Source organism: Prionailurus bengalensis, chromosome D2 (assembly GCF_016509475.1).
Source record: "Prionailurus bengalensis isolate Pbe53 chromosome D2, Fcat_Pben_1.1_paternal_pri, whole genome shotgun sequence".
NCBI lineage: Eukaryota > Metazoa > Chordata > Mammalia > Carnivora > Felidae > Prionailurus > Prionailurus bengalensis.
Window position 1 is genome coordinate 82951506 of NC_057351.1, and position 15805 is coordinate 82967310.

At 50.6% G+C, this 15805-nt stretch overlaps 2 protein-coding genes across 10 annotated transcripts in view; one reads left to right on the plus strand and one right to left on the minus strand.

Annotated features, from left to right (window-relative positions):
• PTPRE (protein tyrosine phosphatase receptor type E) overlaps positions 1-7435 on the plus strand; it is a 99120-nt gene extending 91685 nt beyond the window's left edge. For all 4 annotated transcript variants that reach the window (XM_043597866.1, XM_043597868.1, XM_043597867.1 and 1 more), the window contains 2 exons: positions 1664-1799; positions 4462-7435. In XM_043597866.1, coding sequence (XP_043453801.1) covers positions 1664-1799; positions 4462-4536 — 211 coding nt within the window. In that variant the 3' untranslated portion in view covers positions 4537-7435. The remainder of the gene's footprint in view (positions 1-1663; positions 1800-4461) is intronic.
• A 4786-nt stretch (positions 7436-12221) lies between these two features.
• Positions 12222-15805, minus strand: part of MKI67 (marker of proliferation Ki-67) — a 28977-nt gene continuing 25393 nt past the window's right edge. For all 6 annotated transcript variants that reach the window (XM_043597872.1, XM_043597874.1, XM_043597873.1 and 3 more), the window contains one exon: positions 12222-13525. In XM_043597872.1, coding sequence (XP_043453807.1) covers positions 13460-13525 — 66 coding nt within the window. In that variant the 3' untranslated portion in view covers positions 12222-13459. The remainder of the gene's footprint in view (positions 13526-15805) is intronic.

The following is a 15805-nucleotide window of genomic DNA, read 5'->3' on the forward strand; positions in this document are numbered from 1 at the left end:
CGGAAAGGTCATCTGCTGTACCCGCAGGATGCATTTGGGGGGAGGAGTCAGGGAACCCGCTCAAACACACGTTTCCGTGTGCCTTTTAAGTCCTCAAAAACCCCTCCAGGCACAGCTCTGACAGACCCACTTCCTGAGCCTCGCCTGCCGGCCTTCCTTTTGAAAGATTGTTCTGGCTGATGTGCCCGCCCCTCCCTGTCCTCTCCTCTGGGCTTGGGGAGCCAAGTCGGCACTGTAGCACACCCTCGAGGCAGGAAGGTTTTCTTGAGCCACTCGAGGATGTCCAGGCTGGGATCGCTGCCCAAGGCCTGCAGCCCCACCCCAGCCCCGCTCCCAAGGCAGGCACAAGGGAGGCCAAAGGAAACGTGGCTGGGGGTGCCCCTGGAGACAGCTGGGCACCCACCAAGGCCCTTGATGAGCAACATCACAAGTGTGGAAGGGTGAATCTGGCCCAACCCAAAGAGCTGGCCCCACGTGCCGGCTCACCCTCCTTCTGTGCTGACCCACTTCTGGTTATGCCAGAGCCCCTCCCCGTGCCAGCAGCGGGGCGGGGGGGGGGGGTTGGCCACCAAAGCAAATCTCTTCCTTGCAGGAGTTTGGGGTGCTTTCCTTGTCGGGGGTGCTAATTTGCTTCTGAAGCTGCCCTTCTATTTATTTTTCCACACGTGGCTTCCGTTTTGCGTGGCTGCCGCTTGCCCCACCCCACCCATCCCTTGTAGCCACCAGAGCCTGGGTCTCGCTTGGGGGGATTGGAACTCTCTGCCTGGGACGGGCCTGGGTGCGCTTCTGGCCTGGCCAGCAGGTGGAGCACACGCCCCGGGTTTCAGTTCCTGTGGGCTTTGTAGAAGTCGTTTAGAATAAACTGGAAAAGAGTGCCCGCCTCCCCAGACCCGGACTGAGTGTAGGACACCAAGGATGCAAAGACAAACGAATCCCACAAGGGCAGATGTGGGGACAGGTCACTGAAATGGGACGGGAGCCTGAGAATCAGCCCACCCGGGGTGGGGCGGGGTGGGGGTGCCTCTGGGGCCTGGAGGGCTCTCTGGGGGGAGCCAGCTGAGCCCGCCCACTTTGGGCCTGGCCTGTTGTCTCTCCTAAGGCTGCCGTGGCTCTGCTCTTGTGGGGTTTATCCAGTTTATCAAGAAAATGACCATCTTAAGTGGAGTGGACCCAGATCTTCATCGCTGGGAAGTGTCCCTTATCTAACCGTCCCTGGCAGGGGACGCCCTCTGTCTTAACATCACACCTTGTGAGCCAGAAGGCGGGTCCCTCACACAGAAGGAGAATCCAGGCCGAGTTACCTCTCCCCAGACCTGAAGCAGGAGGGTTCGCATTTCTGACAAGTTCCCCGGCAACGTTGATGCTGCTGGTCCCGGGGACCACACCCGGAGAACCCCCCGCCTACACGAGTTGCAGCTTGAAAGCTTGTGCCGGGTCTTGATCCCACTCATGAGCTACCTGTCTGCTGTACCCGGGCCAGTGCTTTAGGAATGTCACGTTTGCGGACTCTGGCTCCACGCAGATGATCTTTGGAAATCCAGACCTGGCTCATTTTCGGGGGCGATTGCTTCTGTGCTGACGTGCGGGGATGGGCTGCAGGCTGTCCGCGCCTCGTCCCCACGGGCAAGCCCCGTCGTCTCCCTTAAGTGCGTTTCCTCCGCAGTGCTGGAGCCGGGCGAACAGGTACATTCATCGCGCTCAGCAACATTCTGGAACGAGTGAAAGCCGAGGGCCTTTTAGACGTATTCCAAGCTGTGAAGAGTTTACGACTTCAGAGACCGCATATGGTGCAAACCCTGGTAAGAAACTGAGGGGCGAGGGTGTTTCCGGAAGGGCCGAGAATTGTCTGTGCTGAGTGTGGGGAGAGGGAGGAGAGTGAGCTTCTCGGGGGACGGAACTCAGGGCACTCTCCCCGCTGAAGCGCCACGGACCCTCTCCTTCCGCTGAGTCTGGCTGGGGACGGTCCCCTGGGCAGGACGCTGGAGGAAGGGTGCAGCCATGACTTCAGACTGTAAGACCCCTTGGACAGAGGCACCGAATACACCAGCTTTCTGTGTCACGGTGACTATTCCGCCAGATTCTAGGGCCATCCTCTTTCATTCTGTGACAAAAACACACGCTTCCTGGTTTGCAGAAGACATGCTTCCCCAACAAGTAATCATTTGGCCCCAGTGAGTGCAATTTCAAGAAATGTTCTCACACATCCTTTTTCTCAAGTCTTCCTCTTTGTAGATGTGCCCTCCTCGCCCGCTCCTTCTGTATACTCACAGGGTCCCCAGGCAAGCAGGCCGTCACATGGGCCCCTCCAGCACATTCCCGTCGCAGGGACAGCTCAGCCGCTAGGATCACCTGAGCAGAACGGGGTTCGCCTCGCGCCCCCAGGCTGGGCGAGAGCGCGGGTCTCACCCTGAGGGCACACCGGCCTGGCCTGGAGAGTGTTCACAGTCCTGCTCCGTTGCCAGGCTGCCCTCACACTTGCTGGGGGTGGGCGCCAGGCTGGCATCGGCGTATCTCTGGCCCTCCCAGGTGGTCCCGAAGTGAATACCGGTTCGAGAGCCACTATCAGTAAAGGAAAACTGGTGTGCCTACCAGCCCCCCACCCTCCTCGCCCCCACGCCCCTCTTCGGGCCATGACTGGGGCAGAAACCTGAGGCTCCCCTGCTTTCCCTAGAGCCCTGGTCCCAGTGCGGACCGTCCTTGCTAGGGCTCTGGAAGATGCTAGAGGCATCTTCTAAAGGTTATGCCTGCCTACTGACAGCTGATACCTCCTACAGGCATCGTGACCTTGAATGACTTTGGGCATGGGAAAAACAGAAGCAGACCACTCCGCGGAAGATTTTCTAGATGAAAATAATAATGATAACAGGAATACCTTCAAAAAGAAATTCAGAGGTTTTTTTTTTTTTTAATTTTTAATGTTTATTTTTGAGAGAGAGACAGAATGTGGGTGGAGGAGGGGCAGAGAGGGAGGGAGACACAGAATCTGAAGCAGGCTCCAGGCTCTGAGCTGTTGGCACAGAGCCCAATGTGGGGCTCGAACTCACTGACTGCAAGATGATGACCTGAGCCGAAGTTGGGACACCTAACCAACTGAGCCACCCAGGCGTCCCAAGAAATTCAGTTTTTTAACTATGAGCCATACTCTTTCAGTTTCTTTCCTGTTTTTTGAGTCCACTCCTGGCTTCCCCAGGCGGAGCGAATAGCTTTAGTCCTGTCTCGCCCCCAGTTAAGTATAAAAGCTAAGTCATGGCGTCCCTTTGTTGCTTGGGCTTTGGGCGGTCATCCCAACATCATGGCTGGACATGCTTGGACAAGCTCCTTCCACTTTCTGGACTTTAGTTCCCTATCTGTGGAAAATGGGGCGACAGCAACTGCCTTCAGTCGGCATGCAGATTTGTTTTATGTCTGTACCTCAGGGGCCCGGTGAGTGCCTGACCCAGGGAGGCTCCCAGCGATTGTAGCAAAGAACATTTCTTATCCGACTCAGCATGCAAACACCTCCTTGTTTGTTTTTAATGTTTATTGATTTTCGAGAGAAACAGAATGCAAGTGGGTTAGGGGCAGAGAGAGAGGGAAACACAGAATCCGAAGCAGGCTCCAGGCTCTGAGCTGTCAGCACAGAGCCTGACATGGTGCTCGAACTCATCAACAGTTTGATGCAGGGCTCAAACTCATGAAACGTGAGATCATGACCTGAGCTGAAGTTGGATGCTCAACTAACTCACGATTTGTGAGGAGGGTGAGAGTCAAATGATGCACAGGAGTGTTTTAATAAGTCAGATGCCTTAGATAGAAGGCGATGTTTTTTGAATTCTAAAATTTATATAAAACAATGTCCCTTTTTGGAGTAAATTGAGGCTTAAAAATACCCTAGATTTTCATCTTTTTTAACTTTCATAGGTTACTTCTTTGTTAATTATGAAGTTTATTTGAAGTTAAATATTCTGGGTTTTTTAAATTTTTATTTCAAAAATAGTTGTTTTCTAGTTTTTTAATGTTTGTTTATTAGTTTTTGAGAGAGAGAAAGAGAAAGAGAGAGCACAAGCAGGGTAGGGGCAGAGAGAGAGGGAGACACAGAATCCGAAGCAGCTCCAGGCTCCGAGCTGTCAGCACAGAGCGCGACGTGGGGCTTGGACTCCTGAAATGTGAGATCAAGACCTGAGCTGAAGTCAGACGCTCAACCGAGCCTCCCAGGCGCCCCTGTTTTCCATTTTAAGTATGAAAACTGAAGACCTTTTACTCAGACTCTCCTCAAATACGCTAAGTTGAAACTAATCGTTGACATTTTTTTATGTTACAAAAACAGTTTTACCTGGAAACGTCTCGTGTAACCAGTATGTAACTAGTCAGACTAGTCAGACGTTTTTTTTTTTTTTTTTGGCTTCTTTTTATGAGTTTCTCCTAATTGAATTAATGGAATTTAAAAAATCATTTTAATATTTTCTTGTTTTTTTTTTTCAGGAACAGTATGAATTCTGCTACAAAGTGGTACAAGATTTTATTGATATATTTTCTGATTATGCTAATTTCAAATGAAATTCCTGCCTTAAAATATTTTTTAATTTAATGGTCAGTATATTTTATAAAGATCATGTTAATTTATTTCATAGTTGACATTAATACCCGTCCTAATTTCTTTGTATATATTTTGTTACGCTTTAAAGGCCACTGCTATAAAGTTATTAAATCTTAAATACCCTTTTTAAGAACGGGAATAATGTATGAAGGTCAAGTAATATCCCGTAAAACGCATTTCTGCTAATATCGGTAAATATTCTAATTTTGCGTTAGATTCATCATATCCCATAATTTCACACGTTCAGCACGTCTAAATGTTAAAAATCTTAATATGCAATGTGTGCTTGACGCAGGAGAGTAAACACAGAGCCCGCTGTTAAGAAAGCGGTCGAGGACTCAAAAATCAGTTGAAAGTTCCCTGTCCAGACACTGATTTTTACAGGCCTGCGCAGTGGCATTTTGCGGGAGGTAAAATGTTCATGGAGATACACCGTAAGTAGGGGATCCTGTGACGTCCTCAGTCTCAACTCATGTGGTTTACCTTTACATTTTAAAGATCAAGGGCGCCACAGCCCGCGTGCAGGTATAAAATGCATGAGCACAGTTGGTGACCATATAGTGATACACGTGCGTTTACTCAAGGCTGGGTCCGTGCTGTCTGGGCCGGAAGTGGGGAGATGTCAGTGCCGGTGGCATGGTCACCCGTGGCCTTGGGTACGGCAAAATCAGCTATCGGGCTGCGTTCCCACGTGGCCACTTGTCCGTCTGTCTGAGTGTTTGGCTCAGAGGAGTCTCTGAGAATCAAACCAACTGCATTTCTCACTCTTGCCTCTGGTCTCGAGCTACCTAGAGGCTCAACACAAACCACTTCCTAATCCTGACGTGCGGATAGAGCCAAACGTCTGCCTCACGCAGATGCCAAGAGCACACGCTTGGGGAGACCACCCCAAGCACTGATGCTTTCAACTTTCTGAGAAGCATTTTGGATTGTTGTTTCTTTTTTTTTTTTTTAAATCTTGTACACGCTAAGATTGTTTGTAAGAAAAGAAATCTTAAAATCTAGATTTATACAGTTTTTTTTAAAGTCCCCCTCCTCAATATTTCAATAAAAGACACAGAGAGAGAAATCCTTAATCTAAAGGCTAACTTATTTTTGAATGGAAATACTGCTGAGACCTTTGACACTGGATAAGAATAATCTCCCTGCCAGACTGGATTGGCTTATGGGGCGACAAAAGGGAGAAGGTTGAATGTAGAAAAGTTTACTTTAATGACGGTGATCTTTCTGTGGCCATTAGGTAGCAGATGAGCATATGAGCACAATATATATATATATATATATATATATATAAATATAAAAAAATAAAGACACCTGCTCTAACATACTAAAGCACTTAAGATGTGCATTTGGGGTACAGTGGTTTTTTTTTTTTTTTTTGCTTTTAAAAAGAAATATAAAGGCCTTATTTGACATTTCCACTGAGAAGTGACTGCACCTTCCTATTGCACTGTTCATCCCGTGTCCGTTTCTGGTGTGCACAACGCGATCCCAGGGTTTCTTGCATACTAACGATAGCCTCACGGTGATCAAGTCTCCGTGGCTCCTCTGAGCTCCAGTCCATGGCAGAAGGGGTGCCAGCCGGAAGGGCGAGAGCACAACTTTGTGACCGATGCCGCCGCCGCCAGCCGCATCCCTGGGCACACGCAGTGCCGAATACATCCCTCCGTCCTTCCCGGGACCGTGAGGATACGTTTGGGTCGAAGAGGAAAATGGAGGCAGCTCTGCAAGAGGCACCAGCTGGTCCCATATGTTTTCATTGTCAGAATCCGCCCCCCACCCCCAAAGCCTTTCTGTGACTGAAGGAGAAGAGAGAGAACCAAGCTTTTCATTTGGCACCAAACCCTAGAAACCGAGCTGGCTACGTCGTGATGAAAGTGATTTGTAATGTACCCGAGGGTTCAGGGTCAAAGTCAAGGGAACGGACTCGGGTCTAATTTAGGAGCCCTCATGAGAAGCTGTCGGGCCCTTCAGTGGTCTACCTGGCGTCTCTTGTGTGGCGATTCAGGTCGAACTTACCAGGGGTGCCCTCGGGAAAGTGCCCCGTTTGTGCGTTGTTCTGTCTCCCTGTGCCCGCTGCAGGCATCCTGGCACCCGCTTTGGTCCTTCCGCCTCTGGAAACAAGGCAGAAGCCGCGACCCCTTGGGCACAGGACCCCTGTCCCCAGTCGAGGGCAGTGCTTGCCTTTCTAGGGGCCTGGGAATTGCAACCTCCTGGCCTCTGCCCAGGCCCCCCCGACCCACCCAGTCCAAACAGTCCCTTTGGGGACGCGCTACCCTCTCTGTGCAACCGGGAAAGCTGACCTCTCCTTCCCCCTCTGTCAAAGAAGGTCCATGGACATGACAGCGCCCCGCTGACGGGGCTGACGAGGCCATTCTTACCTTCACGTGTTTGTGTGTCGCATGAGGCTGCATCCAAATGCCAAATAGCGATTAGGAGCCTACCGTTCTGATCGGCAAGCTGTACGGTCACTGTGTGACTCACTCTACTGTTTCTCTCCATGTGCTAGACGAATGAAGAATGCATACCAGTGTTTTGAAAGGTATTTTTATGTGTTTTTAAAAACTTTTTTAAATGAGCCTGACACGTCTGTTTCAGCATTCGAAGACACGCCCATGTGATTTTTAAGATGTGTGGTTCCTGATACTTTTGTTTAACTAAATCGTGTTTAATTTATGTGCAATCTTTATAATACACATCTGTAGTCCCCGTTTCAACTATCATAGTTTCTTTTATTACATCTGTAATTTGATCTTGCTCCGATTATAATGCCAGTGAATGTTGCTGAATTCTTTGTATATGCAAATTGCAAGATCTAAAACAGTCTGATGCAAGGATAAATCTTTACTTTGACTTCCAGCCTGCGTCTCGTTCTTGCATGAAATCTCTTCGTTGTATTCCTGCACCTTACGTCCTTTTAGACAAGACATTCATTAGGAGGTAGACATTGATTCATGTAGACCATTAATTTAAGACTTCTAAAATGTAGCTCCGCCCTGGCTTGGAAACAGCCCCGACCGTGGGCACAGTGGCCGGCGGGGGGGTGGCCCCAGCTCCCCGCTGCTCCTCAGTGGGCGTGAGCTGTGCGTGCAGCACTAGCAACTCGCCCTTCTGGGAGCCCGTGCTCCTCCTGGAGTCCAGACAGGGATCTGAGCTCTGAGCGGTGGCTTCTTGGAGTCCCCAAGGAAGATGACAGACCGCATCAAGTCTGCGGCCAGGCGGAGTCACAAAGTCCTTCCGACACTGATTTCCCTCCTAAAATCGGAAACCCCGTCAGGCCTCCCTTCGCACATCTGCGTGTCTCTGCTCACCCCCCAGCTCTGCCTCTGTGGTCCTTCCACCTCCACCCCCTTTCTGGAAGCACCCACGAGATATTTCAGGCCTCACGTGGAGTGTAAACACACGCTTGTTATTAGTGGTTGTATTTATGTAATACATTTTATGAGGCTTGTTGTATTTGTTAAAATGGATGATTTCGTAACCTTTTATTCTCCTCTCCCCTCCTCCCTCTGAAAAATGTCACCTGCTGTGAAATGCCACATGCTCCTACGGGCTGTTCAATTACTGGCAGTTCCTTATGGGTCTGTCTGTCTGTCTGCATGCCCCTTAGCAGTGCTAGGTACAGCAGGACCCTTCCACTGGGGAGAGGGGAACCACAGAAGGGAGAGAGCAGACAGGGGACGAGGGATGGAAGAAAGGAGGTTTGGGGGAGGGTGGGGGGTTCAAAGATGGGCATCAACCAGCCAACCAGGGACCAGGTGGCTCAGCCAACCTGCCGGAGCCCACAGCCTCAGGAAGGGAAGACGCGCCAGGCCTGCCGTACAGGAACCCCTCCCCCGCCCCAATCAAATGGAAACGTTTCCAACAAGACACCAGGTGCGAGCGACCTCGGACAGACAGGCGGGTTGAACAACCACCGAGGCAGGTTAGCACCTCCCTGGGACTGAATGGTGTGGGTCAGGGATGCACCTGTTAGCAGCGGAGGGCTCAGCGGTGAGCTACATCTGACTGTTAGAGACATTAATACATGGAAACTTGGCGTCTTTGCCGTGACGACATATATGCCACCAGCGTGCCGTTGTGTGAATTGCCTGTTTGCCCGAAGGTCTGTCTCAGCATCCAGGCGAGTCGGCACTTGAACCCCTTCCTCATCCGGTCTCCGAGGGCTGCTTGGCCCTCTCCAAACCTAACGAGCTCTGGTGGCCGTTCCTCCACGGTGGGCATCGGCTCACGGCGTCCCCGCGTCATTTTCCGAGGAAAACGCTTGCACATGTGTGCGTTTCAGCTGCAAAGCGTTTCTCCGGGAGAGCTTCCTGGAAGTGGAGCTTCTGGGGCGAAGGGCAAATGCATGTGCAGTAGAAATAGGAATTGCCAATTCACCACCGCCGAGAAGTGCCCCAGCGCCTCACCGCCCACGGTGCGGGGGGTGCCCGTTTCCCGACACGCCACTAACCCTGGGTGTTAGCAGATCCCTTTCATTTGTGCAAAACTGAGAGGCCAAAAAAAAAAAACATATGTCATCTCAGTTTGCATCCCCCTAACTTCTAGTGGGTTGAGCATCCCTTCACGCTTTTAGTATTTGTATTTCATCTGCGAATCACCAATTCGTATTTTTTATCCATTTTCCAAGTTGTGTCATTTGGCTTTTCCTCATTGGTTTATTTCCTCAATCTATTGTTGATTCCTCGGTGATTCTTTTTATAGCACGGACACTAACCTTTGTTATTCTTACTACAAATATTTCCCTTCCATGCTTGATAAAAAATTGTCAGTGCTGGCTGTTAAAGCCCCTTGTCCAGGAAGCTTTGGGGCTCACCAGCTTCTAGGTTGGGTTGATGAGCACAAGGCGGGGCTGCCCACAGCAGGGCCCTCTGTGGCTCTTGCATGGCGATACCCAATAAACGGAGCAAATCGAGCCTTCATTCCTGGGACCCAGGACTGTAGACACAAGGAGGGGCTTCATGGGAACAAGTATGGGCATCTTGTTCCTTTGTAAACAGCAACATTCATGCAATCCCAATTTACAGATTGTTGAATGCTCTGTGCCAGCATGGCCCTCCGTGCTGGTGGCACCAAGAGGGGGACGGCTGGGACCATGTCCTGGAGGCACGTCGGGGGCCTGGGCCATCTGCATAGCACTGGAATCGGGGGCCCGGGAACTGTGGCAGGAATACCAGATCTGTTTCCTAGAAGATGACTCCAGCAGCTCATCTAGAGGAAGCTTCTAGAAAGCCCAGCAAAACCTGGGATCCCAGCCACATATCTTAAATCATTTTTGGTGAAGAGGTAGAATTTATGGAGTTGACATTTGCGAAGGAGTCTTTCCACGACAACCCGGGATGCCTGGGCCAGGTGAGGGGCCAGGCAGTGACGGCCTAGATTCGGTCCTGATCTGTGTGTAGGATTGAGGGAGGCCTTCCCTCCCTTCCTTCCTCAGCCCCTCCACGTGGTGATAGATTCCAGACACACCCAGACACCTGACTTTACCTCCCGACAGAAAACCTCCTCCCGGGGACAATCCCACTCACCCCTGGCCCCTATCTCTAAGACCTGCCCACACATTCTCTCCCAGGATCCAGGACCTATTTGGGCAGCCAGATAAGAGACTGAGCAACCTCAGCCTTCCTGGCCATCTCTGGTGGCGCTGGGTCAAGTCCTTGTCCCCGGACACAACTCGTGCCCAGACTGAGCAGATATATGACTAGGGTTTCCAGGAGTCCCCTCCCCCTACACGTGAGGGCTGCTCCTAGAGTTAACGTGATGACTCACGGGCCAGGAGGAAAACCGTCCCTTCACGTCAGACCTGTAGAGATGGAGACAGTCTGGAAGAGCAGGCCTTCTGACTCAGCCCGGTCTGCTGCTCCCCCCTCTTGGCTCCTGAGTTTGTTTGTTTGTTTGTTTTTCCTTTTTCCTTTCCTCCCTTTAATAAAAATCCCCTGGGTCTTAAAATTTCATTTCAAGGACACCCGGCTGGGTACCTCCTCTGCCTGGGGTCACTACTGACACGCGGCGATGGTAAATACCCGGGCTGCCCTTCACGGAAGGCCACAGCTTAGTCCTGGGGCAGGAGGCCCGCTCTGTCAGTGTTCCAGTTTCCACAGAACGGCGTGCCACAAGTTAGCACAGGATGACTCCAGAGCAAGAAACGGGGACCCAACCCGGCCTGGGAAAGCGGGTGACCCAGGCTTCTTTGAGGGAGCCTCACCACAGCTGAGCTCAGGACTGGAGGAAATCATTTGTGAGGCAGGAAGGAGGTGGGGACAGGTGGTGTGTGTGTGTGTGTGTGCACATGCACGTGTAGCATATGGTTGTGGGAGCGTGTGTAGGAGGGTGTATGTGTGGAAGGGTGTTGCCTAAGGAAGTCAAAAGCTGGCTGGTACAAAACTCGAGTAAAGGAGGTCAAAGAGCGGCGTACCTGGGAGGTTCAGTCGGTTAAGCGTCCAACTTTTTTTTTTATTATTGTGTATTTATTTTGAAAGAGAGACAGCAGGGGTGGGGCAGAGAGAGAGACCCAGAATCTGAAGCAGCTGAAGTCAGATGCCTGACTGAGCCACCCAGGTGCCCCAAGCACCTGATGGATTTCAGCTCAGGTCACATCTCAGTTCGTGAGCTCAAGCCTCCCATCGGGCTCCACGCTGACAGTGTGGAGTCTGCTTGAGATTCTCTCCCCCCCCCCACCCCCCCAGCCCTCCTCTGCCTGTGCTCTCTCTGTCTCTCAAAATAAATTTAAAAACCTAAAAGAAAGGCAAAGAGAGATTGGCAGGCAGATCACGCAGAAGCTTGGAGGCAAAAAAAAAAAAAAAAAAGTAAAAGTAATTTCTGTTCATTGAGAACTTTCTGCCAGATGGATGTTACTCATTTGGAATCCGAGGCCCAGAGAAGTTACCAAAGCACACAGCCAGTAGGTATTTGTTTCTTGCAACCCTGTTTTCCAACAGAGTTGGCCTAGCTGGTTAATGTTTGTCTGATGCTTAAATGCTAAGCGAAACCTGTGTCCTACGGACATGTTTAATCAAACACTTGTTTGAATGAGCTTTTCTAACGCAGCATTTACGGCAAAATGAAAACCACCCTTACTGTGCTCTTAAAATACCGTACCCTTACGAAGGTGAGGAAATCTGATATATTGCAGTGAGATTTTTGGTTAGAATTGAACCCTAAAGGGGTTTTTAATTAACCAGTATATTCCATTCCCCAGGCATATGGCTAATTGAAATTTTTCTACGTGCGAGGTTCATAATTACTACGAAATCTGAAATGTCGGCAGAACAACTTAATCATAGGAAAAGCCTATTTTACATTTCCTTGTGTTTCGCTACCTAAATGACACATTTATGACTCGCACCTTCACCTTCAAAAAAAAGTGGCTTTTCTAAAAAAAAAAAAAAAAAAAAAAAAAAGAGCTGCCCTTCCTAAACTACTCTCCCTTCTGCTCCCCGAGATCCCACCCCTTTCTGGCCCAGTTCAACCATCACCTGCTCTGTGGACTCTCGGATGTCCCCCCCACCCCCGCTCCAACCTACCGCCCTCCCCAGGCTGTCACTCTTCCGTGCGATTTTAGACAACACTGTTCAGAGTGTTCTTACGGCAGCCACAACGGCAAAGGCAGCTCCCAGTGACCCAGAGACACGCCTAGATTCATGCATTCATTCAGCAAACATTTTTTATTATGTGAACCTGGCTCCACGCCAGACACAATGACAGAAGAATGGACAGACAGGGACGCCGTGGGGGACAGCTACCCTGTCTTGTGTCCCATCCTCGCCTCGACACGGCTGGACGAGTGGGGAAGACTCAGACAGGTGACCGGAGGGAGGATGCGCTACCTTCTAACTTAGGGGACACAGAAAGAGGAACGAGACAAAGTAGAACACGAGAAGGTGGAAATGCCCAGCGGCCTGGGTCTGAGGACAGCCCGGGAATCACGGCCGTTCCTTAGGAGGAGGGTTTGTGTTGTTTTCTGGACAAGGTGGCGTGCGGGGCCCTAAGGCAGGCCGACAGGTGTGGTCTGAGAAAGCACAGGCAGGCACAGATCCAGGAGGTTGGGAAAAGGGAAAAGACGGGACGGAAAGCACGAGTAGCCGGAAGAGGCCGCACTGTTCAGGGACGAGGGGCACCCTGGCCGACGGCCCTGAGGCTCGGGGTGGAGGCCTTCTCAGATGTGAGCAGTCCCAGGTGAGACGAATATTCTTCAAGCGAAGAAGGCAGGCCCCCTCCCAGTCGGTCCTTAAATTCAGTGACCCCTTCCATCTTGAAGGTGGGGCCACCAGCTTCCTCCAGGTCACACTTGTATTCCCTCCAGTGCTGGGGACACCGAGGAGAGGGCTGTCCTGTGCAGCTGGCCAAGAGCCGTGGCGAGTGGGGCCAAAAGCCTCCCCCATTGTAAAGAGATATCTGACCCGTCTCATTAATCCATTCGAATCTGCCCATTCCCTAACGTTTCCTGAGTGCCTGCCCAGTGTTGGGGACACAGAGACAGAAGCCCCTGCTTTCACATTCTGATGTGGGACCCAGACCCACGTGACGCATTTACAGAGCCGTGCGGCACGTGCTGGCACACACGGCTGACAAGGACGGACGGGTCATAAACTTCAGGGCCACATTTTGCCAAGTTGAAAGCCATTTCTAGGTCCCAAGCCCCCCACCCGCCCCAACCCAAGGTTTACGTTTTTATCACTCTGTGAGTGATGGTGGATAGTCTTCTCCATGACCTCCACGAGGCCTCTGTGAATATGCCATCTGGAGATAGAAAATTCTAAGATTTCTTAGACACCCGAATAACATTATTTACACAACTCCCTTTTAAATTGACCCAAATATGCTACTAAAACATATCACTAAATGGAATGTATCGCTTCCCCCCACCCCTTTTAAACGTCTTAGCTAAACATCTTCATTGTCCCGACGACTTCTGGTTCTTATTTTCTTGATGCACGCATTGTCCTCATCCTGTTTGGAAAGAAAAAATAGAACTCTTAAGTAATTGAAGAGAACAATTTTTATAACCAACCCCACTCTGCAAAATCCCAAAGCCTGATTAGGTGTGATGCACGCCTGGAGTTCTAGGAAATTAATTTTAAGGTTGGAAATGAGTTTTAGGAGGTAACCCGTGAACGTTGTTTTTGTCCTTTAAAATGTTTTTACTATTTGGTGTTTTAGATTTAAATAGGAAGCTCTGTAACCTGTTTTTAAGTTCAGACAGTAATAAAAAAAAAGAAAGAAAACTGCCACGCAAATACACACATTTTCACTAATTAAAAAAAAATACCACTCAACGGGCGCCTGGGTGGCTCAGCCGGTTAAGCGTCTGACTCTGGGTTTCAGCTCATGTCATGATCTCATGGTTCGTGAATTCAAGCCCTGTGTTGGGCTCTGTGCTGACAGCGCGGAGCCTGCTTGGGATTCTCTCTCTCGCTCTCTCTGCCCCTCCCTGCCTGCGCTCTCTCTCTCTCTCTCTCGAAATAAATGAATAAATAAACTTAAGAAAAAAAAAGCCACTCAAAAAAGTGAATTCAAATTTATCAACAGGACAAAATCTTTTGGGTTTTCTAGCTCATCTCTGGTGTGAGGTGCACAATCTCTCCACACTCAGCGCGTGTGACCGGAGACGGCCCGCTGTGTGTGCTCCAGAAGGAGCCGAGAGGAGGCTCATCCCTCTGGACAGGGAGATAAAACGAAGGACGATCTGCCCTTTCAGAACCAAGTCGGGTGTCTGCTCCTACTTTACGCTGTCCCCCAACCCAACAGCCCATCAGAAAAAGTACGTCACGTTGAGGGTACTTCGGAAGCAGACCCCATCAGTGACTTTACCAAGTGATATTTATTTATTTATTAAGTGTATTTATTTTGAGAGAGAGAACACAAGCAGGGGAGGGGCAGAGAAACAGAGAGAGAGAGAGAGAGAGAGAGAGAGAGAGAGAATCCCAAGCAGGCTCCGCACCGTCAGCGTGGAGCCCGATTTAGGGCTCGAACCTACGAACCGTGAGATCATGACCTGAGCTGAAACCAACAGTCGGGCCGCTTAACGGACTGAACCACCCAGGGGTCCCCCTTACCAAGTGGTCTTTAATACCTGAAGGGAGGGAAGGGTCAGGAGAACAAAAGGCAAGAATTAAAAAAGCCAAAGGCTCAGTTTGAATGCACGCGCCCTCAACCCCTCGAACGATGACTGGAGGTATCCCCTTACTCCAGCGCAGATGGCCATCCGATGACCGGAGTATCGGCAAAGTGTCATGGTGGACTCCCACACCGCAGAGGACAGAATGGGCGCTCTAGCAGCTAATCAGGGGCTGGGGGCAATACATTCGGTTTCTGCTGACCACACACACCCACTCTGTCCCTCTTCCCTCACGGCTCAAAGGATGGCGGGGGCACCCAGTGACGTCCTGGGCGGGGACGTACGCGGGCACCGTCACCATCATTCCAACACGCGGTGAACAGACCCCTTCTGCCTTCGCCGCTCGCACTGAGTCAGACCAGCCGGTCAAGCAGTAAGTTCACGCACGCACATCAGAGGGGCGGCCACGGCACTGGCCTCTGGAGATCTCCAACCGCGTGCTAAGAAATTTACACCACTCGCAAACAGGGAGCTACTGAGCCCCCTCCCTACTTTTAAACTAACAACATCAAGTGTTCCCCAGGAGAACACCGACTGGATTTAACCATGCACCGTGGATTTATTCAAATGACTGACGGCTCATGGGCTCCTGAACGTGATGCCACGTTAGCAAGCACGTGGTACCACTCGTCTCATGGACACTGTTGACTTTCATCCGGTCTAGCTTTCCAAAGCAAATCCCAGGAGATGCAGACAGGACCACCCTTCTGCTTCAGTAAGTGCTTGCTCTTCCTGAATGGGATCTTCATGTCAGTTTTCTATCTGAAGTGGAATCCCCTAAACACAGCTACGACGACAGAATACGTGGTTCACGCTCATGCTTCCCACACTAGTGTAACTGGGACCTGGCAGCAAGTTATATGTAATGTTTGTTTGTTTTTGAACATGGGGCAAGATCGGATTGAAACATCCTCTGCTCGTGAAAATAGGAAAACGGGCTCCTGGTGGCTCAGTCGGTTAAGCGTCCAACTCTTGATTTGGGTTCAAATCATGATCTCACGGTTCGTGAGTTCAAGTCCCGTGTGGGGCTCTGCACTGACAGCTCGAAGCCTGCTTGGGATTCTCTCTCCTTCTCCCTCAAAATAAGAGAAACAGAAAAAAGAAAAGAAAAC